Below are 27,392 nucleotides of genomic sequence, written 5' to 3'. Positions count from 1 at the left end.
TGTTTTGACTATTAATAGACATTGATAAAGGTCTGGAGAATATTGTGCTGAAAAAAACAAACATTTTCAGTCATATTGAAAGCCCAGTGCATTAAATTCAGTGGCATCTATTACATAAATGGTATTCATTGTTGATGTTTCATAAAAAAAGCCCTAACTTACATAGAGTTTTATGAACTAAATAATTGAATACAAACTCAATTTGTATAACTAACTCAGTTAGTGACAGTCTGCAACCTCACCACTAGATGCCACTAAATTCTTTATACTTGTACTTTACGATATGACACAGCACTGTAAAATAACATCTAGTGTTGTGAAATGTTTAATGTCTTCACAAATAACATGGGAAAAAAAGTTATATTCAGGTCAGTACAGCACATGTTTACCAACAGTGAACATGTTCATAGCTCAAAAAGAGAACCAGACTAAAACAAGATTATAGTAAAAAAAACTGCAGTACACCAGATTGGGCCTTTAATATATTCAACTATATGACACAGTATATTGCATAAACAATAAAATTACAATGATACATAGGAAGGCAACATACTCCATCCTAAGTCTGACCTGACAGTATGCAAGTATACCACAGTGTAACAGTTTCAGCCACTCCTGGTTTATTTACCATGTCATTCAGTTTTCATTGATCAGACTGATGATGTTTAGAAAGAATAGTCATCATTTTAGTGAGTCTGTGGGTGGACTTGTTATTTCTGTATTTCTTTTTTCTCTGTGTTGATGTATGGTATTTGATGTTGTTAGTAACTATATGAGTGCATATGTGCATTATTTATTGGTCAGTATTTGGAATCTTGCCTATTATGTCCCAGTTTCATCATCGCTATATTGCTCGTGTCTTGTTGAATCCCACAATTCATCACTGGGCCTGGTGTGTCTTTGTATAATCGTCTCTGGCGTGACTGTTTCCAGTGCATGTAGAGTCTGTGGTATACGTATAGCCTTTGTGACCAGTGTGTGATTTGTTTTCTTTTTAACTATTTCCTGTATATGCGCTGTTTGTGGTGTATGTGAGGTTTGCATGGTATGTTGTATGAGTATTTCTGTGCTGGGGGGCCCTCCTGGGTCTTTCATAGCCATACTGGCCCCCACCATGGCAGGATAGCTTCGATTCCTCCTCAATCCTGCATTTAAACCTGGAAGTCCCCCACTCAGTGCGCTGTTTCCCAGTCCAGTTGAGCCAAAGGGAGCTAACAAAGATCCCCCAGAGGAAACTGAAGCAGAACGAGGGGAGAGGGTGCGGAAACGTTTCAGCTTGTCCACAAGACGCAGATTCGTCATCTCTGTTTGACTGTCATCATCTGTTGGTTCTCCTCGTTCCCTCTCTGCCTCTCCCAGTACTTCCCTCAGAATGGTACGAGCAGGTTTAGAAGCCAAGAAGGCATCATATGGAGGGTCATCATTAGAAGGGCTGAACTGAAACACGGGGCATGTGCTAGTGGAGCAGGCAGATTTGGAGTGAGGGGAGCTGGGTGGAGTTGAGGGCTGAACGAGGAAGAGGGAATCTGGTCGTTTTCGAAGCTGTCTGACTTCACTCTCTCCTGGTCTGTCTTTGACGCCCTGCCCCTGCACACCTCCCACGACCGTTGAGACATCCAGTCCTCGGTCCCAGCTGCAGGGGTTGTACACTGAGGCAGAAATCCCATGTTCCAGCAGGAGGCGCACTAGGCCTAGAGAGGTGCTGGTAGTTTTAGTGGAGTCCCTAAGGTTGGTAGAGGACTCGGCTAGGGAGAGGGAAAGGGAGAGACGACGTGGGGTGCAAGAGGGGGTGTAAGAAGGTGTGGGTGGAGCTGAGAAGGGTACTGGAGAGGGAGGGAGGGTAGGTGTGCCGATGCAAGCACTGCTCTGACAAGACGCTGTGGCTGGGCTAGAGATAAAAGAATAAAGAGAAGAATAAGAGTGTGAAACATGGCATGAGGGCAGACACAGAAATGTGCTGGTATTAGTCATCAAGTCAAAGTTAAAATTATATAAATACCATCAACTTAAAATATAGCCATGCAAACAATTTGCAGCTGTTTTGAGTAGTCTTAGCCAAATTTGGCTGCATTAAGTGAACAATGTTTGTGTAGTAGTAGAGTTGAGTTGTTCTCAAGCACTGTTGAATGGACATAGGATCATATTTACAGGTAACATTTGAGGCAAACAGCTCTGTGAGTAAACAAAGCAAGCAGCTTTTTATTACTGAATACAAGATATTTTAGTCTAACACGGCCAGTGTTTGCATCAAATTAAGTTACTCACACATCACTGCTAAGTCTGGCCAGAGAACACAGTTAAAACACACCCCAATGTTATTTTGGTTTACACACACCCAGTCTTTGGGGGAATGCACTTCCATGCATCTCCTCACCCATGTGCACCTGTTTACAGTAGGTGCACTCAATGGGTCTGCTCTATTTCAGCCATGACAACCATATGATACAACTCCAGTTCTTCATCCTCATCACATGAACTGTCAAGCAAATCAGATCAGCAGGAAGTGACAGAGTATGAACCAGGTTCTGTGGCATCAAAGAAGCCATCTAAACATATTCCCTGCACTGAAAATAAACGTACTACTGTAGGTCTTTGCTGATACATAGTTCTGATATGATGCAGATAAATGGCACTTTAAAGTCTAATCAACAGTCCTCTATTGTCATTAGGGTATCTGAGATGTGTGGTTACCTGGGGGATACAGAGGTCAGCTGATCTGAGGGGTGGAGAATCCTGCAGGTGGTAAAAGTGTATGTGGAGCTTGTGTGGGACATACACTTTCCTGGAAAATGAACTAGAGGAGAGAAGCAGAGGATGGAAGAAAACGGAAGGAAAAGCTGTTAGTACTGACTCAAAATGTACCAAATACTGCACTGCAAAAACATCAGGTAGAACAAATAGGAGAAAGAGCCATGATCATAGTACAAGCCCCAAGCGAAAACACTCACACAGTTTTAAAGAAAAGCAAAATTAAAAGGTAAATATTATCACTAGGAATTAGTTAAAATAGACATTTTTAGGTGAAACTACTTGGCATGCATTCCCATCTGGACTCTAGTAAGTGCATATAATGTATATATTTATAATAATAAATTAACAATTCTTTATCATTATGTCTTGAGGTGGAGAAACGCATGTATGTTCAAAGGTGACCTTGCTCCACTTATTATTATTCAACCCTGTATGCCATTTGTTCATGTGACTTGAACAGCTGCACCAATAACACATGATACAGACACATGGACGTATGTGAATATTACTGGACCATGGCCATGATATTTCTGTAACAGTGTGTTTAAGTGCTACATTGACATTTTAAAGATGGAACTAAAATAACTGGTTCATATAATCACCATTCTTGGTGTGTTGTTAAATACATTATACCGAGTTACATTATTTGATTTGGTTCAAGAGGACAGGCATTGCAGAAGTGTGAAAATGAAGTGTGGCAGTGAAAAAAGGTAGGAACTCAGAAGGAAGACTATAAAGATGTAAATTGAAGAACAAAACTGTACTTGATGAGGTTCGGTGGCTGTATACACATGGACTGCTCCTGGGATGGGTGGGTGTGCTGGTGTGTACACGTAAGAGTGATCATGCAGGAAGGTATATCACAATGGGATTATGGAATGTCCAGTGAATGCCTTCCCCAGTCCCTCAACCCTCCCTCCCCTCCTCTTCACCCTCCTCCCTTTCTATTCCCATGCTCCAGTGTTGTGGATGAAGTGCTGTGACCCCAGCTAAGATGCTCCCTCACCAGGCATGCGGTCCACAGTAGTCGGCTGTAAGGCTTGGAGCTCCTTAAAATCCACGTGCCCATTTATGTCGGAAGAAGAAAGGGAGGGGCTGCAGAGGGGAAGGGGCATGCTTGCAACATGTCCATCATTTCCTTGAAGTGGTTCTCTAGCCCCCCAAAGTGCTCCATTCGGTGTTTCTGATTGGTTGTTTTCATCAACCTCGCCATTTTTGTTGCAGCAGACAGAGGGAGTAGAGGTAGAGTGAGGCACATCCATGGGAGAAGGGCTTTCTCCTAACCGTCCTGTAAATGAATCGCATGACAATTCGTCCTCCTCTGGTTGGTCCAGTTGCCAGTTGTCTTCCTGTTCCTGCTCATGTGGTAAAGTGCAAAAGCCCTTGGTGACCACACCAGGCCGATGATCCAGCAGGGCGCCCATGTGGGGTTGAGCTAATTGCTGCCAAGCATGAAGTGTAGCAGACCCTGGGAAAAACAGGACATATCCATGTTATACTAATTTATGTTTAGCTGCCTGTGTTTGGTAAAAGGATAATTCGAGCTATATGCTCATGTCTGTATGACAGTATGCCTTGGTTGGTGAACCCTATTTCTGATACCGAGAGAACAAAAAACATTTAAATTTGGCTTTCTAAGTATGTAGTTCACAAGCAGGTAAAGGGGCACACAGGCAGTACCACAATCATGTCGCACATGTCTCTCACCTACACTCACACCTACACTATCACTAATTGACTAAATATTGTTACACCAAAGGAAGCAGTGTCTCCTCTGTCCTTACAACAGTAAATAAGTTTAATTTCAAGTCTAATGAATGGTTGTTTACACATGTTACAAGATGTCTGCATGAAAACTCATAACACAAAAGGAATAAGAGAAAAGGAGTAAGATTAGTAAGAGTTTATTCAAGAAGGCAACAACAAAGAATTGATTGAAGGAACAGTAAAAGAAGTAAAGTGGCACTTTACTTCTTTTACTGTTTAAAGACAAGAATGAAATGAAGAGTAGAAGGCCAACAAAGAGGAGTGAATGGGGAAGACAATACATTCTCTAGTAATGGTTAAAAAATAGAATACTGTCAAACCTGTTGTTTTTTGGACTGTTGACATTCAAAGTGCACAGGTTACTAGAAATATATGAATACAGACAGGTGGCATTCAAATACCAAGAAATGAAGACGCGAAGTGACATCATTATATCTCATATCCTAGCCAACCATCATCAGACTTGAAATAAAATATTTACATTCATTTATCAAGCTTAAAGCTAATAATCGCTTTACAAGTTATATGTTTATGTTTTTTTTCTCCTTTATTTTCTGCCTAGTGTTGAGGTATCGTGTTTCAAAGTCTTACTCTGCAAGCCGCTGTAACTCTTAACATTAAACACTAGGTGGTGCCACAAAAAATTAAACAAAATCAATTTCCATAACTTGTCAGAGATGAATTGAAAACTCTACATAATCCTCAATCATTCCAGTAGGGAGAAGGCATTATGAAACTTTATCAACATATATAAGAAGTGCATGTGAGATGATGACACTGCAAATGTACCGTACAGGTTAAGGGCCATACATGCCTTTTTGACTAGCTATACGCTTCAAAACGGCAGCACTGAGCAGGCTGTGTGGTATTCTATATTTCAAACCAGCAGCGTGGCTGTGTATGTCTGAAATAAAAGGAGTGCTGTAGATTCATACTGCCTTCCTGTTGTTCTAAACCCTCCAGCAGGCCGGTGGCTAAAGCCAGTGGAGCTCTGAGGGGCTGTGAGCTCGACAGGCTGCTGTGCTCCATCAAATTTGGGCTACCCCACAGATTTTTAGGATGTGGTGAGGCATTCAGGAAGATTTTGGGCTGGCCATGGTTGTGAAAAATTAGATATTCATTCTGAGGAGTTTCGTTTTGGTTCTGATGAAAAAGGGTGTCAATTCTTGGAGTATTTAGAAAAATATGGTTTGGATTCTGCATTTCATGTCGATTGTGTTTTTCCTTTAAAATCTCTATTTCATTATGTATAAGTTGTTCAGCAGTTGAATTTTGATTATCTTTTTTGTTACGTGGAGGGCTTGTCGACTTGTGGCTCTGAGTAGAATAATCACCTTCTAGCGGCTTTACAATCTGGAGCTTCTCCGGCAGGTAGGACCGTGACGTGAATGAATATCCCGTCCAGATGCTTCCGAGGGAGGGATGTGAGCACAGCGACAACAAGCTCTCTGATGGGGTCCCTGGGCCTCCACTGCTCTCTCCACCACCTTTTTCCTCCTCTTTGGCCAGGTAAGCCAGCTTTCTCTCCCTCTCCTCCTCAAAGAAGCGTTTTTCGGAGAGGTAGTTGTCACGGCGGAGCGAGAGACGCCGCAAGGCTGCCTCCAGGTCCCTGCTGCCTGGGGTACCAGGAGTGCCAGGAGGACGCTTGTTAGAGTCCTCTGACCTGGAGAGGGAGTTGATGCTGTAAGCATTTCATTGAAGAACTTTCCTTATAAAATTTAACACTAGAAAATTGTCACAACAAGCCATTAATTATCACAGCAGTAGCATTTTGCCATTTTGCCAGTCACTAGTTTAATTGTCCATACCCATCCTCGGGAGTCTCCAGGATCCTGTTGTCCAGGATGATCCCACTTCCTGTCTCACCACCATAAATGGAGTTGCAGCGAGGCGTGCCCACCCTGCTGGAGCGCCCTGAGGTGAAGCATGAAGTCTGATTGGAGCCTGGGATGTTGAGAGGGGAGGGGGCAGCAGAAGAGCGCTGCTGACGCATCAGGTTGAGGTTTTTCACTGTCTGGAAAACTCGCTTTGGGTGCAGTCTGCGGATAAAACAGGTGAAACTTATAGATGAATATTATATTATTACATTAGAACAAATTTCATCCAGTCTTTAACCTGTCTTCAGTCAGGTTTATAAATTGGTTGTACCTCTGCTCTTCTACATCTGGATCATCCATCTGAAGTTCCTTCCTCATTGTGCCTTCTATTTCTGCTGCCAGAGAGTCCTGCAAAAGGAAAATGTAAAACTGCTTTGGCCTTGAAGATGTTTCAAAACTGACAAATAGTCCTGTGATGTAACAACTATCTTCTGTGCAGCAGAAAGCTGAGAAACTGTTGCAAAATATAACACTTTAACTCACCATTGGAAAGAGACCCAGGGAATGGAAACGTCTAGGTGTGCTGAGTGGAAGAGTTTTATTTCTCAGGTTCTTGAGTTCCTCCTGAGCTTCATGAAGCATCTCCATACACTCTGCATACTTATCTTGCAACTCCCGCAACTGAAAAATGAGAAAGGAAAGAATAATCAAAGTGTAAAAGATGGAATACGGTGTTTAAAATATAACTCCTTGTTCTGGGGTCAGCTCCAGCTACTGCATATTTTTTAAGGTGCATCTTACAGTAGTCATGTTATTTAGTTTACAGCTCAAACAACATATTTAAGTGTGATGCCATGTACACACTGAGTTTCATATGAGCCATAACATTGCACTGTATGTGTGGATAAGTGATAATTTAAAAAATAGTGGAAAATAGTAAATGTCACATCCATAGTTATAATATGTAAACATTAAAAAAATCCTTACATCAGATAAGTAACAAAAGCACAAAACTGTAAATAAGAAAATAAACAGCGGTTGTGATCCAGTCTGTTCGGTACTATTAATTTTTGTCGTTGGAAGCTGCTGCAGCAGATATTACAGGAATGAGTCCATGGTTAGCAGGGCACAGATCGCCTTACCTCAGCAGTGAGTTGTCTCTGGGCATCTTTGGCTGCACCTAAATGCTGAGTCAGCTCCTCATTCTCCACAGCATACTGTAAACACACCAGGCAAAACAGAAGAGCAGGTGTGAAAAATACTGCATCTACAGTATACCCTCTAAAAGGGTATAAACTCTATAAAAAGATAAGATGATTTCATACAAGTTTGGCTTTCTTCTGGAGGTCCACTATCTGAGAGAGAAGGTGTGTGATCTCCTCCTGCTGTCTGGAGGCATCTTCAGACTTCCTAGCCAGCTCCTCAGCCAGAGAGGAAATTTGCACATTGGCATCACCTGGGAATGAGAACAGGTGTTCAGCACAGAAAGTGAAAGCTGCCAAAATACTCACTGCTTTTTCAGAAGAGGAGCATCACTAAAAAGAAAAGCATAATATCACTACAAATACTTACGTAGCTCTTTGACACAGTCATTGACAAGTTGCTGCTCTTTCTCCTCGTAGGAGATCGTTTCTGTCTCCAGATGACTTGCCTGGAAAAAAAAACACTAATCAATGCTACACTCTGTCCACATCATCATCCTAACAATTCACTATTTAAATAAAAAAGCAGGTCACGCATAGACAACAAGTGTTTCTAATAAAAATAAACCATGAATAACTCATTTTTTAATTAATTAAACTTCATATCAATTAGTCAGTGGTGCATGTTACATGCTGGACTGTCCTTTATTTAAAATGTGTAGGAGCTCCCATGCATGTGTACCTCTGATCGCAATGATTTGTTTTCTTCCTCCAGATCTTTGAGTTTCTTCTGTAAGGAGTCCAGAGGAAAGAAGGTTGGAGTTGACACACTGGGTTCACTTGGGCGCACGCTGCACACACACAGGTACGACATAAATAAGACTTATATAAACCAACACAATTCATGTTATAACATGTTTTAAATGGGCAGCTTTGATATCTACTTTGTTAAATAACAAAGAATTTGATCAAAAAGCAGTGAAAGAAGGTGAATGAAAGGATATTTACGGTGTGGAGACGGTAGACTCCCCCTCACTTTCCTCTGCAACACTGGTGTAAAACTGTAACAGTTCATCTTTCATGGACAAGTCATGACGCAGCTGAGATACCTGCATGTGTAAGAGCAGGACAGTTAGGTGAAACTGGCAAAACTATCCCTGCTCCAAACCCTCTGACAGTGATTTTGTTTCACCACCGGTAACTTTTAACACAACTGCCCACAAATACTCTGACTGTGTACCTCCTCTCGTATGTGCTCTACTTGTTCCTCCAGTAGTTCATTCCTCTCGCTTAGAGCTTTGTTTTTCTTCAGCAGTGACTGTCCGATACGAGCTGCCAGCTCCAAGTCACGCTCTTTCTGCACAAAGACACAGCTTTATTTAGAGATGTAACTGACAGAGTTTTACAGTTTAATTTTGAGATTGAGATTGATACAGCTCTTATTAAGCACAGTTTCTTTTGTGAGGTCTCTATGCTTAACAAATTGTTTCAAATTAAATTTCAATTATTCACCTAAAATGACTCCCATTCAAATTTGCATGTAAGCAAATTATAACAGGATTATTAAGTTATAAGATTTAAATGCTAAGGAAGGCTACAAATAACAAGCAAAAGGCAAAAAATATTTTAAATTCAATATCAAATACTTGTAAGTAAGTAAGCAAGTGCAAATCCACTAAAGTATTGCAAACCTCCATCAGTAAGCTCATTACGTCCTATGCACCAGCAGGTCTGAGTATAATCAGTAATGATAAGTATGACTATTTTAAAGGTGGAGTAAGCCATTCCTGAAAAAGACTGATAATTTAATCAAACACACCCTTACTTTAATGACCTTAGCCCCCAAACACTAAGAACCAGCTCATGCTATCAGCTATTACTAAGCTGGACAAAACAATACCGACCAATACTGCCTTCCTGCTCTTATCTTTAACCTTTTTCTATAGCTTTTCTATGTGACTGCTGCGCTTTAGGTCTTATGTGGATCAACCAGAGCCTCTTTAAGCTGCATATACCACAACAACTACTGTGTGAACTGAAGAGATATTAGCTGAATTTAATGGAAAGTGTATTACATTTGACAGGCTTACTTTGCTTTGAATGGCAAGTAGAAAGATTGCTCAAATACTGTGTGTGCTACTGGACAATACAAAGCAGCTGACATAGTTCACGTATTCAGAGCCCTCCATGTTTTGACAACAGCTGCATGGCTTACTGCTGAACTTCATGGTTCATTTAACACTCAACACATTTTGTTGGTCACTGAGCAGTTCCATTAGATTTAAATATCAAGTATTAGGATTCCCAACTGTTTTTGTTGTGACCCTCAGAAAGCAACCACTGTTTAGGCTAAAACAGCCACATGATGACCAATGTGTCTTGCTGCTTGTCTGCCTGCACATGGTGCAGGATTGTGTGTAATTATATTCAGGGGGAACGTTTTCATATTGGCAGATGATGTACAATATTGCTGCTTGCTCCTTTGATAGTCGACTGCCATCCTCTGTGTTATGAGATCTTACCTCTTCTAGCAGTCGAGTTACGGCGTCAATGTCGCTGTAGGTCTTCGTCATCTGTCCCACTCTGTCGGCACACAACACTGCAGAGACCGAGAAAGAAAAAGAATCTTTATGGCTTAATGCAAATTGAATAGGATTGAACAGCCAGTGCACCCAATAAGGATGATATATATTGTTTCTTGTGTTAAACAGATATATTCACAGGTATATTCAGCAAAAACTATTACGGTACTTCTAAACTGGTAGAATATTCTTTTTTACATGCTGAATTTTAAAATGTTAAAATGGACAGACAAAAACCAATGATGCAACTGATGGATTTGAATGGAGGTGTTGAATTGAACTTAAAAGATATAAAAGAGGTGGAGTGCATGAGTTAGTGTAAGCAAAAATTTGATATTGTCTGACACCGTTTAATGCATAACATGTATGTATTGGATTGACACGCAGCCCACAGTGCAGTCTATGGACACCCCATCCATACAGTCTACCTCCATCCTCACACAAAACCCTGTTGATAAAGTCTGTTTTTGATAGTGTCAAGATTCACGTTTATGACGGTCAGATGAATAGAATAAGCGTGTGATCTCTCACTGTCTGGGAAAATAATATAATAAATCCCCCCTAATTTAACTGAACACTTTCCAGACAAGTTTATTTTTAGTTTAAAGGGTACATGTCATGTCGGGATACACAATAGCTAAGTCATAGGCCTCCCAAATGCAAAAAGACTGTCAGCTAATGCAAACAAGAAATTTTCATATCCACAGACAGGCAGTGTATGGCTGCTGGAAACATACACACAAGGCCTCAGCTGGGTTCACGTTAGTTAAGAATATTTCCCATCATTATCATACATTATTAAATAAGCTTTTCTAGCCAGTGCACGGTGAATGAGTATGTAGTGACACTGAGCGGCTTTTTGTTTGATGAACAGGGGCTCAAAGTGTTGTGGGTGATGCACAGTTTGAACCACTTCATCTCTAGAAAAACACAAACATACACTGCCTTTTTTCTGAGGTCAGAAAACACACACAGTTACCATAGGGAAAGAAATCAACACGAGGATCATCAGGCAATACATACCTTTGTGTGCACACACTAAATGCTTTCTTGTATTTGATTGTTATCTGACCTATTATGAGATTGTACATTGAACAAGGTGCAGTCTGTTTACCTGCCATAGTGTGTTAGAGTGCTGTTTATCAAATAATGTTGGGTTTTTTTTACCCAATGGAAACATCACACCCAGGTCAAACAGCTCAGGGGAAACAAGCAAATATGGTTAAACCAATAAAACTAATTTGCCTTCCTTATCCACTTTGGTCATAAAGGTGCATTTAAGATGAAGGTTAGTCATGTCAACTCTAACCTGGTGTAAAAACCTGGTGTAACCTTGTGTAAAAAGAGGTAACCTAATATTGGAAGGTGATCAGCATGTTTTTTAATATTCTATACAAAGAGAATGTAACAGAAGATACACCATCTTCTCCTTTTAGCGCCAGGAGGAGGGGAGGAACAGTCATATTCTTAGTCTTATTCAGCAGCATCTAGATAATAACAGGTGTAATGTTAAAAATGCTCCACCCCTGTAGATAAAGAGAACTATAAATAAGCACCTCAGGACATTTTTTTTGATGTGGTGACCATCTGAGTGTCTTTCTGTCTGTGTTTTGCCACAAGGATACTGACTGAGCCTGGTGTACACAGAGCCTAATAATCCTGACTGGTACTGAGCAACACACAACACACAGGTTCAAGGAAACAAACACCAAGACAACGCGCACAAAGGTGACATTGTTATTCTAATCAATACCCCAAACACAGTCTGTGCACAACTGTTAATGTTATACAATGGACAAGTCACTGATTGTGACAAGCCATTTCCTTATATGACCTGCATTGGTTTATCTCAATCTTAATTGCTACTATAAAACATTTTCATGTCACAGTAACATCTGATCCCATGCACTGTCCCAAGTATATTACATACATTATGCAACACTCTGGAGTTGCTTGTTAACAGAATTTGGCCTATTTTTTGTAATAGAACAATTTGATCGAGTTGATTGAGTTGATCAGATTGTAGTACCTTAAGAATATAAGAATATTTCTGCAGCTGTCCCTCTAGCTCTGTGACCATCAGTCATTTCAAACATCTCTTAAATAAAAACCTAAATGAAACACCTTAATGTTAAGGAAGAAAAACAAGACTGACAAGTCAACATTGTTTTGTGCTTGATTGCCAACTATGTTTTTACATAGATGCTGACTGTGACAGATAACATTTAAAGGACAGCTTGAATAAAGAGACAAACCCATATTTAAACAGCTCAGCCCAGCATGAAGCCGAGCCATGCTATGCCGAGACTAAATACACAAACCAAATGAAGGACTGCACCTGCAGGATGCCACATCCCACAGGTACCCACTAATCACTGCACTAGTCTAATAAGACCTCTTCTGAGCAAGGAATCAAGAATAAACAGTCACACCAAAAAGCCAATGTACATACCAACCACAACCTACAGTAGAAACATAACCACAACTACCTTCATGCAAAACATGTTGCTCTTCATCCATTTCTTCTTCCTCCTCCAGTTTGGACCTTCCATGACTGTACAAACAGACATACTCTTCCATCTCCTTTTCTTCTTCTCCTTCCTCCTGCTCTGTGCTTTCATGACCGGCAATACAAACATATTCCTTGTCCTCATCTTGATGGTTAGAGAATTCCAGCCCGTCTTCAGTGCCAGACATAAAGACTGCCATCGTCAGCCAGGCGCTACAGCTTAATCAGTAAACATAGGTGTAATGCCATGGCTCCTGCCTCTGTGTGTGCATGTCTTTTAACTGACAACTCAATCCCCTAATCTGTGTGTGCATAGATGTGAAAGTAAACATCCAACACTGCCTTTGTCCCAAAGAGGACACAGAGAGAGAGCAAGAGAGGATATGTTTCCCTCTGGAAGTATACGACTCTCAACACTCTTTTGTGCATAGCTGTCAAATCCCATGTATGTATCTGTGTCTGTCAAGTACCAAGTAGTGTCAGCTGTATGAATTTCTAAAAGTGTGTGTATCATTTGTCCCTTGTGGAAGCTCAATGGGACTCCCAGAGAGCCTGACTCCTCCTCTTCTCCTCTGTGACTGGCCAGGGAATGGCCTACTCCATCTCACCACAGACAGAGGGTAGACTGGCAGCTATGTGAACTTAATCTTTTACCTTTTTAGGTTTTTCAAAAAACGAATTTAAATCCTGAAATATTTTTCATTATTAGGTATACAAGTTATCCTATAAGAAGTTGCAATGGTTCAAACATGCAACAACAGGAGTTTATTAATGTTAAATGAGACTCCTGTTTTTTATGTTAGGCAAAGTCCTATGAACTTAAGGCACTTTGGAATGTTCCCCTCAAGTGAAAATGACTTGGTACGTTCCTGTTCAGCCTCTATGGTAACATAAGGGCAGAGCAAACAATAACAGACAGCTGCCTGTTTACAGGGTGGAACCTGACACAGAGACACCTTCACAGGTGAATGTTTTACTTATGGACAGTAATCAAATGGGACTCATTGGATAAGCAAGAATACATACACACACCTGAGGACTTATCATGGAAAATATATTAAAAAAAAAACAAAATTATTCATTACACTGTGTAATTAATAATAATGATAATACAATGCTATAATGTAATTCTAATATGATGAGCACTAAAGACTTAAAAGGAATGACAGGATTCCTGGTAGATATTTGTGTTTATAGCACTGATAGGTCTGTGATGTCATCTGTAGGTTTCTGAAGGCTTCTGTTTTGAATCAATGTGGGAGGCTAGAGGCTCTGACCGTTGCCTTGTTGGCAGCATGAACTCTGCCTAAACTCCAAATGCAGACAAAGAGGTGGCGGGTCAGTGGAGCTTAGGCATGCAGTCATGTAGGCAGGAAACTTACTGATATGCCAGTAAGTATGTATGTCAGTAAAAGCGGTCCATCCATAATTGTGCATAATTTAAAGTCCTAATATAAATAAAACAAGTGAGTTATAAACAAAGCAAATCACTCCTACAGTTGTCACTGACCATTTTTTTGAACCAGTGTTACGTGCGGTTACCAGGATGTAAATTCCTACTGTAAAAGTGGCTTTTTTGACACAGGAGTCTATAGGAATGGAAGTGCTTTGAAAAGCTAAGTTATGCCGATAACAAATATGCCTAAAAAAGCAGACTATATTTCAGTTTACTTACCAGCCTGTGATTCATATACAACAATAAACACATTAGAGAAGAAATACTGGACGTCAATGAAACATGTCCGTTATAAACTGAGCTACTAAGACCTGCAGGATCAAGCCTTCATAAATGACAACTTCAAAGCAGCCCTCATCGGACACTGGCCAAGTGTTATAATTACTGTAATTGGTTTAGAAAACTGATGCCAGCTTAGAACCGTCCTACAAGCTTGAGTAACTCCACTCAATGGTCCTATAGATGCAGTGCTGAGGGCAACAAAGGAGTTCTGCACAAACACCTCTCAGTGTTTTCACTTTCCCATCGCTTTTCTGGTCACATTCACTCTAAACACCACTTCATTCTCATGCACCCCCACCCCTCTGTTTCCCATCGCACATGTCTGCTGAGTTTCTGTTGACACAGATTTGAGGAAACTGCACAAGGACATAAAAGTTTTAGAGAATTATTAAAAGCCCAGTAACATGTTGCTACTGGCTAGAACAGTTTACTATGTCATAGCACCTTCCCACATCTACAGACAGTGAACTATTCTGCTTGACTGAGTTGAGTCTCTAAAATACAAAATCTCAGAAGTAGAAATAAGCACATTTAAATTACAAATATTAATTTATTGTCTCAGACTGATTTGGTTGCCCACAACTTTCCCACAGATTCCCACTAGAAGAGGTTAGTTGCTCCTTTTCTCAGCACTAGCTCCCTGCCCTCATTGTCCTCTGTCCATTCAGCCATTTGTTTTGAAGGCTTCTAAAATTGACACATAATATTTGGCTTGTTGCTATCTGCACAAGTGGCCTGGACTGGCATGCAAATTATTGGGCTAAATATAAGCCAGCCTACTTCCTCATCCCTCCCCTGCACATCTCAGAATAAAACCAGCTGGTTTCTATTTCTGCCACTATGCTTGATGAGGAAATTTATCAAAGACACCGTATGTCCCATTCTTGTCTGCTATTTAATCGCTTCAGTGTCAATCACATCAAGACCTATTGTCAGTGACTATTCCTAAAATGTCAAATTACCAACGAATGGGAGTCAAACCCTGACTAGCTGCTCGAGGTAAATAATACTGCAGACACTTAAGCAGTGCAGCTCACACTGGGGAGGTGCTGAGCCGTCTCAAACTGTTATGTAACAATGTCTACAGAGCATCCAGGCATATTGCACAGATCATACTATTATCCCCCATTCAAAAGACAAACCAATCGATCAACATATACACATTAATCTACACTTCTGATCAGCCAAATGGAAAGCAGTTATTGCAATTAATAGCTGGATATTATAAGATCTGCCATATAACACATCAAGTAAGCAGGTGCATTATCAGGAGAACAGAAAAAAGAGACAGATGTGGGAGGGAGGAAGAGGCAGTGACTGCTATAACCTGCTGTTAGTCACACCTATCACATGATCAGGCATCAGTCCTCCACATGTCTTGGCTGTGGATCAATCCGTGGAATCATTACCTAACACGGCTTAAATATTGAAGCTGCTGCAAGAAACAGTTGCATATATGTAATCACTGCCTGAATTCTATAACTAAAGTCACAGCTTTGCATTCCTTTGTATTTTATTCTCTGTTGCTTCAATAACATTCAGATTTTTCAGTGCCTCTGACAACCAGGTAGCTGGTGTTGGCTGCCAAAATATTCCCACTTTCCATACTTACACCCACATCCTACTCTTGGGCCCTATTTTGAAAACCACAGTCTCAGCTGCCACACAGCACCTGTTACAACACCTACTGTATCCAGCAGCCACTGTCTACTGTAGCTGTTTTTGTTTTTTCCTTTTTGTAACATTTACTGCACCTTGATATTTTCTGTGGTGAGAATGCCAAACCATAAGGTATATTCACTTCAGTTTAAGCCAACAGAAAATCAAAATCATTGTTTTTGATAGATTGTCCCGTTAGTTAGTACTTCCTCCACTGTTTTATTATTACATTATTTCATACTATTAAATAATCTACCTTACACATGCACTACACAGCTCTCTTACTCTGTCAGTGGCAATAGGTAGCATGATTCTTAACACCACTCTAGTGTTTGTCCTTCAACAACTACATGACATAAACCGGTACTGTAGCAGGCTCTTACCATCAGTACTCTCTTCATAGTACCAGTCCAGTTCATAGTAGTCTGCCTTGACAAACCTCTGGCCTTTGGTCAGGCCTCGTCTCTTCATCCTCACTGCTCTGACAGACAGCTGTATAGGTTCCAACGTTCCTGCATACTTAGCTGTCGCATCTCTGGCAAATCCAGTGTCCCAGCATGGTCACAGATAACAAGTTGCTGCTGAGCTCTAGTTAGTTGCTTATAAGTCTGTTGTTCAGTTAGTACCAAGTTCAGCTATCACAGCATGCTTACTGGTGCAGTCTGCCTTTTCTCATCACATCGTGTATTATGCTGCATTTGTGTTGCTCGTGCCATTTCTGACTGTCATCCTTAAGAACCATTATTTGCGTCATCAGTTGTCAGCAGGGAAAAAAACAATGTCACTTTATTGTGTTTTAGTCCAACAGAAATTCTTCACTATTTCAGCAAATCTGCCATCTTCTCTTTCTCTATGTCTCTCCCCATGTGTTCTTTTCTTTCCGTGAACTCCTTATCCTCAGTCACTTCAGCAAATCAGTCAGATCCCTTTATACTGTGCCCGCATCCATGTACAGTTTATCTTCTTCTCCTGGGGAGTCTGTCCTCCTCCAATCGTTGTCCTCATGGGGTCATACTATAACCTGCTCTTCTGTTTTGTGACAGTCCTTGCTCACTGACAGCACTAGCTCTACACATGAACCACCGCATCTCTAACAATGACTCAATAAACACAGATACAGAGAGTGAGAGAGCAAGCAGCAGCACCAGTCACGGGTTTTGCAGCAGAAATGATGATAATGATGACATCATGGAATGGGTGGTCTTACAGGGTGTCTACAGCCAATGAGAGGAACAGATATCAGCTGATTGCTCCCGCCTACCATTGGCATGTCAGCATTTCTCCCTCCTCTCCTCTACTTTGTCCTTCTTTGTAGTTGCTATAGTAACAGGCTCTGACTCCAAGGCCTACAGCTGAGCAGCGTGTAGAAGCCGTTAACAGGAAGAAAAGCAGTGTAGTGCTGGTGAAGGTGACGTGGCCAGCCCAAAATGAATGAACACAACGGGTGTTCAGGGATTAGTCATGTAATTATCATGGAGAAGGGCATGAAAGCAAAAAAAAAGCTGTTCAGAGCATCAGCAAAAATCCATATAGGGTCTATTCAGTAACTATATTAGCAATATCATCCATCCCGGATGTGCTAATATAGACCAATGCTGTGAGAAGATACAAGTGTATTGTATAAAAGGTTGACTTGCATATACTTTAATGCTTATGAGTCATAGTGGTCACATAACAGTTCTTGCGTAATGCAGTGTTGCATCAGCATCACCGTTAGATATACTGCTACACAAAACACATGTTGTACTAGTACATTTGTGATACATACAATATATTTGTTGATACATAAAATGAAATTCAGTGTGAATGAGAATAGAATTCATAGTGGCATTTATGATTAGGAAATAATAATGATAGTCTTTATAACACTCTAAACATTCACAGGCCTTCTTACACATTATATATGTGAATGCTCTCATTCTTACACATTAACTATTTTTTATATTGCTGAGCGTGCTGTGATTCGTATGAAGTAAAATCTACCAATCAGACACTCCATCTACTTTATTTAGTGACATGTGGGTGCTGTGTCATCATAACATTGAGTCACTCTTGACAGGGCATTTGCTTCCATGTCATCATCTCCTCAGACCTATCCTTTTTATAAAGCAGGTCAAATCAACAACCATTTAGATGATACAATTTAAATGTGACTGAGACTCAGTGTTAATAGGTTTCACTGCATCAGTCTATATCTTATAAATTAAGCTTTGTGACTAGGATGAGAACAACAACACCCTGCAGGGTGTCAGTACCTGGCCATCTGTTTAAGCCAATAATGAGAAGCAACATGCCTCCAGTATTAAGGAGAATGACTGTGAAAATCTATGTAAAAACATAGTTGGCATTTCAGCACAAAAACAATGTTGACTGTTTGGAAAAACGTCACTTACGTAACTTGACCTTGTAGTTGCCTGTTAGTCTGTCTGTCTGTGATGAATGCTGAGGCCAAAGTGACCCTGTCAGCATGGGGTATGCAGGTGAAGTTTCACTTCTCAGTTGGGTCTGTTCTATTTTTAGAACAGTTTTTACCCTTAGTCATTACTCAAGTAGACATGAATTACAACTGAATAATTGATAGAGAAAAACCCACTTGCACTCCCATGGTGTATCGTGTGCAGTGTTTGCACGTGTTTTTGTGAGCTTGTGTGTGTTTGATCCCAGCTGTGGGCAAGTGTGTGTGTAAGGGTCTATTTACAGCCTGCATAGAGTAGACAACATCCACAAGGCATGTCCTATCCAACTAAGACAAGAGCAGACACGCGTATAAATACACAACCTGAGTGCAAAACATTAACCCGACTGAGAGGGAGGCCCATTAGGTATGTTTGTTTTGAAAACCTCCTGCTAACACTTGCTTACACTAGGGTGGACAGATGGCCATCTCTCCAATGATTCTAGTTTGATCAAGGTCAGCATAAATCCTAAATCTGGCTGTTACTCGCCAACACTTTAAGAATAAAACTACAAATAACATTTTCTATCCATTCTTTAGCATTTGGCATAAAAAACACGCTGGTTTTAGGCATGAAAACTGTGAGATCAACTTACAAAAGTATTTGAGGGTCTCCTCTATCTGTTCAGTAGTGAGGTCGAGGGCAGAGTCGGGCTCCACGAGTGGCGTATGCAGCCAATCATCCTGGTCATAGCCGAAGATGGTGTCGGCCCTCAGCTTGTAGACCGGCAGTTGTTCCTCCAACAGGCTGATAATCTCAAGCTCCGGCAAATCAGTACTGTTACACACATCTTCACAAAGAAAAAGACAGATAATGCAAATGAGTTATTTTGTCTTGTAATATTTACTTAAGAATTGCATAGTGGCAGTGGACACAGGAAATAATTGTTATTACAATGTCCTAACAATACATCAACGCTGTCTTCTGGACCTGAAGGTGTATGTTGCCCTCTAGTGGTCATTTGAGGAACTAGCTGAACTCTACTTGGTAACCTTTTCAACAACTATTAAGTCTATGTGTGTCAGTTATATAAATCCAGTGTGTTGGAACTGTACAATGTAACCAGAATCCTATGCATCTACAGTCTTATATGCTACCCTTTGCCATACTACATTCCTTGTCCACATTACACAGACCTATAATTACACAAAAAGATAGTGATACAACTCTGTGGCAAAGTCAACAACACATATTTTTTATCCCTTTAGTATACAAAACAAACTCTCACTGCACTGTATTCACCCATCTGTATCTGTATTTATAACATTCCATACATATTGTCATTTCCAGGGCCGCCCCGCTTACTATAGACCTGACCTGTATAAACAGAAATAAATATACATCTCTCAAATCTTAATCATATGTATGGTTCTAAATATCATCAGAGCAGTACAGTAATAAAGCAGCAATCAAACATTTAGCTTCTGCTAATTTTCTTCTTGTGTAGTAAATATGTCATATTAAAAACGAGGTAGAAAAACCAGTCTACAAACCTCAACAGCAGCATTCTGTTGCAACCCAACTAATTTAAACTTATTTTACTTAGAATGTTGCTGTGCAAACACAAATAACCTTACCCAAGCTTTCAGCTATGTGCCTCACTGTTCACACAGAACAGAGTGCTGTTAAAAAGGCCATCCATTCTCTGTTTACAGACAAAATGTAGGTTTTAGCCTCTTTTCCTACACAGCAGAGAAGTTCCTCTATCTACAGAATCAGTGCAGACATGGATAAGAATGAACATACAGTAAAAATAATGTTCTTTGTTTCTCCGCCCATTGCTCCACTGTCTGTCTGTCTGTGTCTCCCTAACAATGACCTCTCTTACAGTTTGCTAATCCAGACTGAATGACTGACTGTGCTGAGAAAGGGAAACACACACATACAGCAGCAGCAGCAGCAGCTGGTGAATCATTTAGCAGACATAGCCAGTAAAGATTCAACACAGAAATAAGTACCAAAACTGTCAGATAAGAATGAGTAGTATACCGTTAGCTGGATTTTTGTGCATTTGTGCCTGCTTAGAAGAGTATAGTGTAGTTTTTATTACCAAACAGCAGTTTTTAGGGGCAATTCCTCATATAAACACAAATACCTGAGAGTGATATTCATTATCTCAACAGGGCTCTAGAGTGCGACCATTTTGGGCGCACATGCGACCCAATTTCTCAAAGGTGCAACCAAAAAATATCAGAGGTCGCACTGGTACGACCAGCTGTAAGAGGGAGATACATTCTCCGCGACTCTCAAAAGTCTCCAACAACAGACACACAACAGGCCCATATCGTGGTCTCAACCAATCAGAGACGGTGAAGGGCGGGACCTCCGTGTGTGTATCTTTGAAAACGTGTCTGCTGCGGTCAGCAGAGACCGAAAATCCAGAAGAAGAACGCGGACATATGCTGCGCAGAGCGGATGCTGTGTGCTAAAGCTTGTTCCATACTGCACGAGAACAGAGAGATCTGTTCATGTTACCGAGGTGACGAGAACAAAGTCCGTTTCGGCCCGGACTTTTTAAAACGTGTGTGCAGAACTCATGCGGCCCTCTCACTGTAGCGCGCAGCGCGCGCACACACAGACAGACAGGGTTTAAAGACGTTTCTCTGCAGAAACCGCAGTTTAAGTGAACATGTGCGGAGGAAGAAGAGTTGTTGCTACTATGCGGGTTTTGCTAATTTGCTGTTGACCTGAATGAGTGATGATAACGAGCCGGTAATGTTCGAAGAAGGGGGGCGTGACGTGCTCGTAGCATCATAACAGACTGAACAGCAGGTCTGAGGACAGTATCATCTGACCTGTGAGGTTCATCCATGAAGGCTGAGTCACTCTGACTGACAGCAGTCAGCTGGTTTTAAGGAGTTATAGAACATGGTTACATGACGAACGCCCATTTAAAAAGTATTGTTATTATCCTGCTACAGTGGACCATTGTCTGCCAGGATGATGTCTGCATACAGCTAAACTGTAACAGACAGAATGAAGAGTCTGTCAGCTGGAGCTCAGCTTTAGAAAGAGAGGAAGAGAGGTGAGGAAGATGAGAGAAAGAGATACTGTAGCTGCAATAGAAACGTGTTGAAGAAAACAAAATATATCTCTCAATCACAACTATTAAATAAATAAAGGTGTATATAATTTAAATAATTTTTAATTCCCATTGCCAGATAGATAAGTGAGGAGCGACAGCCAGAAAATACAGAGAGAACGCAAACAGGGAAATGAAGAGTGCTGTAACTTTGAATCTTCATTATGGATTTCTGACAGGCAGACTTGTTGGCTAGTTTGTCCATAATTTGAATAAGTACTATCGGTACATGTATTTATTTATTTTTATTTACCTGTGTTCATTAAACAAGGTCCAAAGTCAGTTTAGGATGATATGTGATTATTAAGCCTGTTCATATTTCCTAGACATCAATTTTTGGACCTCAGTATTTCTAAAACTTTGGCTATAGCCCTGCGAGGCCCATCAGGTAAACAGTGGATGTAGCTGCAGATGATGAGAGAAGATGAAAAAAACTTCTGCATTAAGATAGGTGTCAAGTTAAGGCCCTAAAGGCCATAAAATATATGGACAGCATTTAAAAAACAAACTGCTGTGTGATGCGGTGCACCTAACTTGTGTGCCGGTGCACCCAAGAAAAAAAGGTTAGGCGCACCGGTGCAACCAGTGCAAAAAGTTAGTCTAGAGCCCTGCTCAATATTTGATTTATTGACTGACAGGAAGTATGTATGGCCAATGAGTACAGAAAGGACATGCTTGAGGACAATAATAGCATGTACCACGTGCTGACAAAAGGTCAGTGGGGACAGTAGAAATTGTGTGTGTTTCTGTTGTAGTGCTGTCTGTAATAACATTTGAATATTACTTTATTATGCACCATTAACATGTAGCAGGATCGTTTTAACTGCCATTGTATTAAAACACCTGGTAACCCAAATTCTAATTGTCAGCGTTAACATTAATATATGACCAGGAGACGTTCAAGTCCAATATGTAAATATAGACTGGAGGCACAAAGAACGCATGCTGCAGGGACATGCCAACATTAGTATCAGCTAGTAGCTACCAGGGCAAGTTCAAATGTAACAAACCTATCAGTATGAGGAATAAACACACTGTCATTTCTACAGGCAGGGAGACATATAGACACTCAAATGTCTGTCAAACTAAAGCAAAAATAAAGAAATAATCGATGTCAACAAGAGTGTACAGATGCTATGTAGAAGTGTCCCACTACCCCTCTATCAGCTGATCCACTCAAGCACCAATATTGCACGTATGCTTCTGCGTAACTAAGTGTAGTATCACTACACTGAGACCCTATTTTAGGTCACAGAAGAGAGCATGTGAGCTGGACTCAAACTAGCTGTACATGGTATAGATGTCAAAATTCCCAGGATGTAACCTTCAAAATGTTTGAAATGCTAACAACACTGAAACACCCCTGAAGTTCACCAAGACCACCTTCTGTTAACCAAAACAGTAATGCTATACTGCCCGGGGACTGAAGTTGACCTTTCTACAAGACTGCCATTACAACCTTTTAACTGAGAATATGATCTCTGTAAAGGATAATTTGCTGCAAACTTGATAAAAGATTCAACACTCAGGCTTAAACATACAAATATTGACCTGGTAAAAATGGTTTAAGGCTACATAAATTGTAGAAGTCTGAAAGGGCAAGGACAAGAACTGACAAGCAGAAAGAGAAACAAACACACAAACAAAGGAATGACAAAAAGATAGAGTGAGTGAATCTCTATCCAGATGTTCACGTCATAAAACCTTGCTAGAGACCAGCCGAAACTGCCAGAACACCATTTTCACACAGTATACTCACTCATGGTGCCTGAAGCCCGACAACCACCAACTCTTCTGCCCCCCGATCACATTTTCCACTGATCCAAGGGAGGGCAAGGTCGCAAGAAATAACACACAGAGGACAGGGATCGAGAGAGAGGAGAGAGAGAGAGAGAGAGAGAGAGAGAGAGCAAAATAGTGTTGGGAGGGTGAGAAACACGAAGAACAGGCGAGTGGGTGCTCAAAGTTTTAAAAGGACGGCACTGGCGTCCGAGAGACGAAAAGAGAGAGGAAGAAAGAGGCAAGGGAGGGAGGAGTGGAGAGGAGACCACAGCCAAACTGGTCTGTCATGCCTGACATGCCAATGACGATAACCTCATGGACCGCCCCACACTTGCTCTCTCACTCCCCCCACCCACTCTCTCTCTCTCTCTCTCTCTCTGACAGTCAACAAACCCAGCTGGACTCTTTCTCCCAGCTGAGGGAACTTCACACACACTGATTCTGTATAAACAATATAAGAACCATCAGGCTCTTATTGCTGCCTTACTCTTTGGACTTTTCCAGCGCCTGTATTAAACTCTTGAATAGTGAGACCAAATGTGTGGGAGACAGACACTAAATACATTAAAGGTGCTATTTTAACCTTGGAAGGAACAGAAACAAAGTGAGCCTGCGGAGCAATAACTTAACATAAAGGAGATTTTTCTAACTGTTTATATTCAAGAACAAGTGTTAAACTGTCAGATCAACAGGTCAGCAAAAAAGATTTTAGCCTGTGCAATACCAGCAAAGCTACAGCAGAATAAATCCAAAATGCTAACAAAAAAATCTTAATGTTTTCATATAATCCCACAGATCCCAGCTTTTGGCAGCTTGATATGAACACTTGTGTTCTATTTGCTACAGTAATCAGTTTACAAGTTACTAAATTTCCTGTTAATTTGACTGATTAAAATGTTTCACAAGTAGTTTAGGCACAGAAAAGAAATACACGGTTTTATATCAGAAATATTTTTGTAACAACTAAGAAGGGAATTGTGCTCAGATGTTGCCTACAGTTGAGGTACAGTATTTGCAATTTAATCTAGAAATACTTACATTATTATTTATTTGACTAAAATCCCATCAGAGCTAATATTTAGAAAAGAGCAGATGCAAACGTCTTTCTTGACACATTTTTCATTAATAAAGCCATTTACATCAAACGTTAATTGTGCAGTATACACATAATTAGAGCAAATTACAATTAACTTACACTATTTTCCATTAAATTTGCAATTTTTGCAATACAGGCCTGCCTAAAATTAGACTGCAGTACAAGTGGCTGCTGGTCACGGAGTGTGCACACATAAAATACAAGAGAGTACATCAATGTGGTCAGATATCATTGGCAGGACACATGCAGGAGGTTGTATCAAGGTTATCAAATGTTGCCAACACTGTAAATCTGGCTCCAGTAAATGTGCAAGTGTATGTGCAGGTATTCAGCTTATATAAAAGCAATTACCAGAAGACCAGATTAAATTATTTTGAGCCCAAAGTAATGCAACTTGTTGCAAGAATCATCCTGATTTTGAAACTAGAACTAAACTAAAACAAGCAAATTCTAATGCGATATACAACCCTGTCCTCTGTACAGTGACAAGTGTGTGCAGTATTCACACCACTATAGTTTAAATTTTCCGCTCAACTAAAGTTGACCACAATGATGGGCTGGGTGCAATAATGCAACTGAGCTGCACTTCATAGAGGTGGCACAGCATCATCATGGTTTCACTCCCCTGTTTTTAATCCCCGTCTCTACTTTGCATGTGATCATCCAAACAGGGAAAAAGATCTTCTAAACATTGCAGCACAATGGATGTCTTTGCATGCTGTGATTGGATCAGGCTCAGGGAGCATACTCAGCAGTTCAGCTCTCCATTTGTCCACTTACATAACTTTGTGTGTGTCTTACTCAAGTTCTGTCCTCTGTCTCATTCATGTCTGCCAACTTGTTCCCGGCTCTCCCCTCCTTAACAAGCATCCCATAATTTCACTGTTACTCAACTTTTTACATCACTGCTGGCTGGTAACCATGGAGAATTAACCTCACCCCCAGGGACTTCAACACGGCAGAGAGCTGCTCTATTCAGCTCATTGTGTTCATTCATCCTCTAGACTTAGTGAAATTATACACTCTCCCACACAAACTCCCCCCCTCTCTCTGTCTCTCTCTCAAATATATGTAATAAGATAGGTAGAGATGCAGACATAATAACAGTCAGTAAAAGAAAAGGGAAGAAATATAAAGACTACACATCCAAAATAGTTGCACAGGAACATAATCTTTTTTTTTTTTAAATGTCCAATTTACCAGCAGATGGCAGCACTAACCTGACCTCAGTTGCCCTGCCCCTGAATGTACACGTAACTTCACGTATTACAGCATCCCTTGAAGTGCATCTCTTTAGAGCAATCATTACTGACTGTATAGCATGCAAACCATCAGGTACTGATGGTAAGGCACGTTCAACCATTAATACACTGATTTATTGACCATACAAATCTGCACACAGCATTCAGCCATAGATTTTCTTATAGGTGCTCTAGTATTTATGGACACTGAAGCCCTGGGTTGTCATTCAGATTCACAAAACTATTTGTGTTAACTAAGCAGCAAGCATCCAAGATGTCTTTACAGTTTAAAGCGTGCAGACCGTGCTGGAGCAGTGATACTACTGTGAGTAAGTAGTACTAGCTTTGCAGGTGTGCCATTATGTGTAATCTTCAGCTGAGCAAAATGACTTCTGGTTTCTTTAAGCTGTTGAACTGACAATCCTTAACTGTCTGTTAGCTTTGAATGGTTCTGTGAATGGCCCCTCTACACAGTGTAGCATGTGTTTTTCAAAATATACCCTGGAATAGGCCCAATTTCTAGACGGGGAAGTATCTAGGAACAAAAAAAGCATATGGATAGGTCTGAATGTTAACAAAGAGAAACCCATATATATCACATATTTATTAATCTCTTTTTCTCTGTGGCTGTTATTAGAAAGAAAATGAAGGGACATTGCTGCTACAAATAATAGAAGGAACTGAGATCATGCTTCAGTCTGGAAAGGTGTGTCCTTGGGAGGGCTTTTCCTGTAGTTTGTTTGTATTAAAAAGTGGCACAGTGAAAATCACAGCTGAACTGATTCTATGGTCTGGTGATATATGACTATACATACTTTGACCAGAATTTATTTGGTCCTTCTGTTCCTCAAGCTTCTTTTTGAGTGTGTCAGCAGCTTCAGAGTTCTTTTAGAGTTTTATCACAAAAGACAGAGGAGTTGTGCTGCACTCATCACTTGATGTAAAGGCTGTATACTGGCACTATCATTTGTCTGTCACCAGTTTTTTGTTTTCTGGTTGGGCCAATCTAGACTGCTGCATGAGAGAGCACTGAAACAAAAGCCAGAGATAATATCACTTCAGTTCAAACCGTCTGGTGGGCGCTTGGCCCAGAGAGGCTTGTTCAGACAGTAAAGGGCCACTGCACAGCTAAATTCTGACAAGCGAAAAACATTAATGTCTCTTTGTTCTATGTGAGAAAACAGAACGAAGAGGAGATGAGTGGAAGGACTGGCAGGAACAGTCCACAGGGAGCTCTTCTGTTTCACATACTGACTTGTACACAGAGCTGAGGTCCCCTGGAGCTGATTTACTGACAGGATGTGACATTAGAAAAGGGTCACAGAGAGGGACAGTTTCTCACAGCTCCACAGACATCACACTTACCCACCATAACTAATGTAATACAGTATAGATGAATGCATTCTTTTGTAGAGACAAGAAACTTTTAAAGAAGAGTTTTTTTTTAAATACTGTAAAGCCAATTTTGTGGATAATAATAATAGGATATGCATGCAACATTACCAGTAATGGTCTCAACATCTCTGTAGACGGCTGTAAACTTCTGCAGTACAGCTGGCAGACTTGCCTCACTGACATATTCTTCCTCCTCCTCCTCTTCCTCAATGGCTAATTGGAGCCTGGGTTCCTGAGCTGATTGTGTATGTTCAGAACACAATTTAGGGGTTGGGGCAGAGGAGCAGGAACAGGTATGTGGAGTCTGAGTCCTCGGGTCCAGCTTGGCGCTGAGTGGTTACCCACATAAAACAGGATCAGCCATCGACAGAAGTT

At 40.7% G+C, this 27,392-nt stretch overlaps 1 protein-coding gene across 7 annotated transcripts; it reads right to left on the bottom strand.

Annotated features, from left to right (window-relative positions):
• Positions 1–719: 719 nt before the first annotated feature.
• trak1a (trafficking protein, kinesin binding 1a) lies at positions 720–27,347 on the bottom strand. 7 transcript variants are annotated; one of them, XM_028424760.1, is made up of 17 exons: positions 23,263–23,569; positions 19,017–19,211; positions 10,000–10,076; positions 8,718–8,834; positions 8,486–8,586; positions 8,220–8,328; positions 7,908–7,986; positions 7,661–7,791; positions 7,478–7,552; positions 6,879–7,016; positions 6,667–6,743; positions 6,327–6,557; positions 5,853–6,181; positions 3,758–4,219; positions 2,692–2,794; positions 2,375–2,476; positions 1,751–1,888 (listed from the first exon to the last, which is right to left on the bottom strand). In XM_028424760.1, exons 1-16 carry the CDS (start codon positions 23,264–23,266, stop codon positions 2,404–2,406), a joined length of 2,301 nt encoding a protein of 766 aa, XP_028280561.1. In that variant the 5' UTR covers positions 23,267–23,569; the 3' UTR covers positions 1,751–1,888; positions 2,375–2,403. The 7 variants fall into 7 exon arrangements, 6 of the variants coding, with proteins under 6 accessions (XP_028280557.1, XP_028280556.1, XP_028280555.1 ...); XM_028424756.1 differs by lacking the exons at positions 2,375–2,476; positions 23,263–23,569 and adding an exon at positions 27,126–27,347 and having other exon boundaries at positions 720–1,888; XM_028424755.1 differs by lacking the exon at positions 2,375–2,476 and having other exon boundaries at positions 720–1,888; positions 23,263–23,571.
• Positions 27,348–27,392: the final 45 nt, after the last annotated feature.

The sequence above is a fragment of the Parambassis ranga genome, chromosome 16 (genome assembly GCF_900634625.1).
Source record: "Parambassis ranga chromosome 16, fParRan2.1, whole genome shotgun sequence".
Classification (NCBI taxonomy): domain Eukaryota; kingdom Metazoa; phylum Chordata; class Actinopteri; family Ambassidae; genus Parambassis; species Parambassis ranga.
Note: the sequence above shows the minus strand (reverse complement) of the source record. Positions and strands in the feature narration are given on the sequence as shown.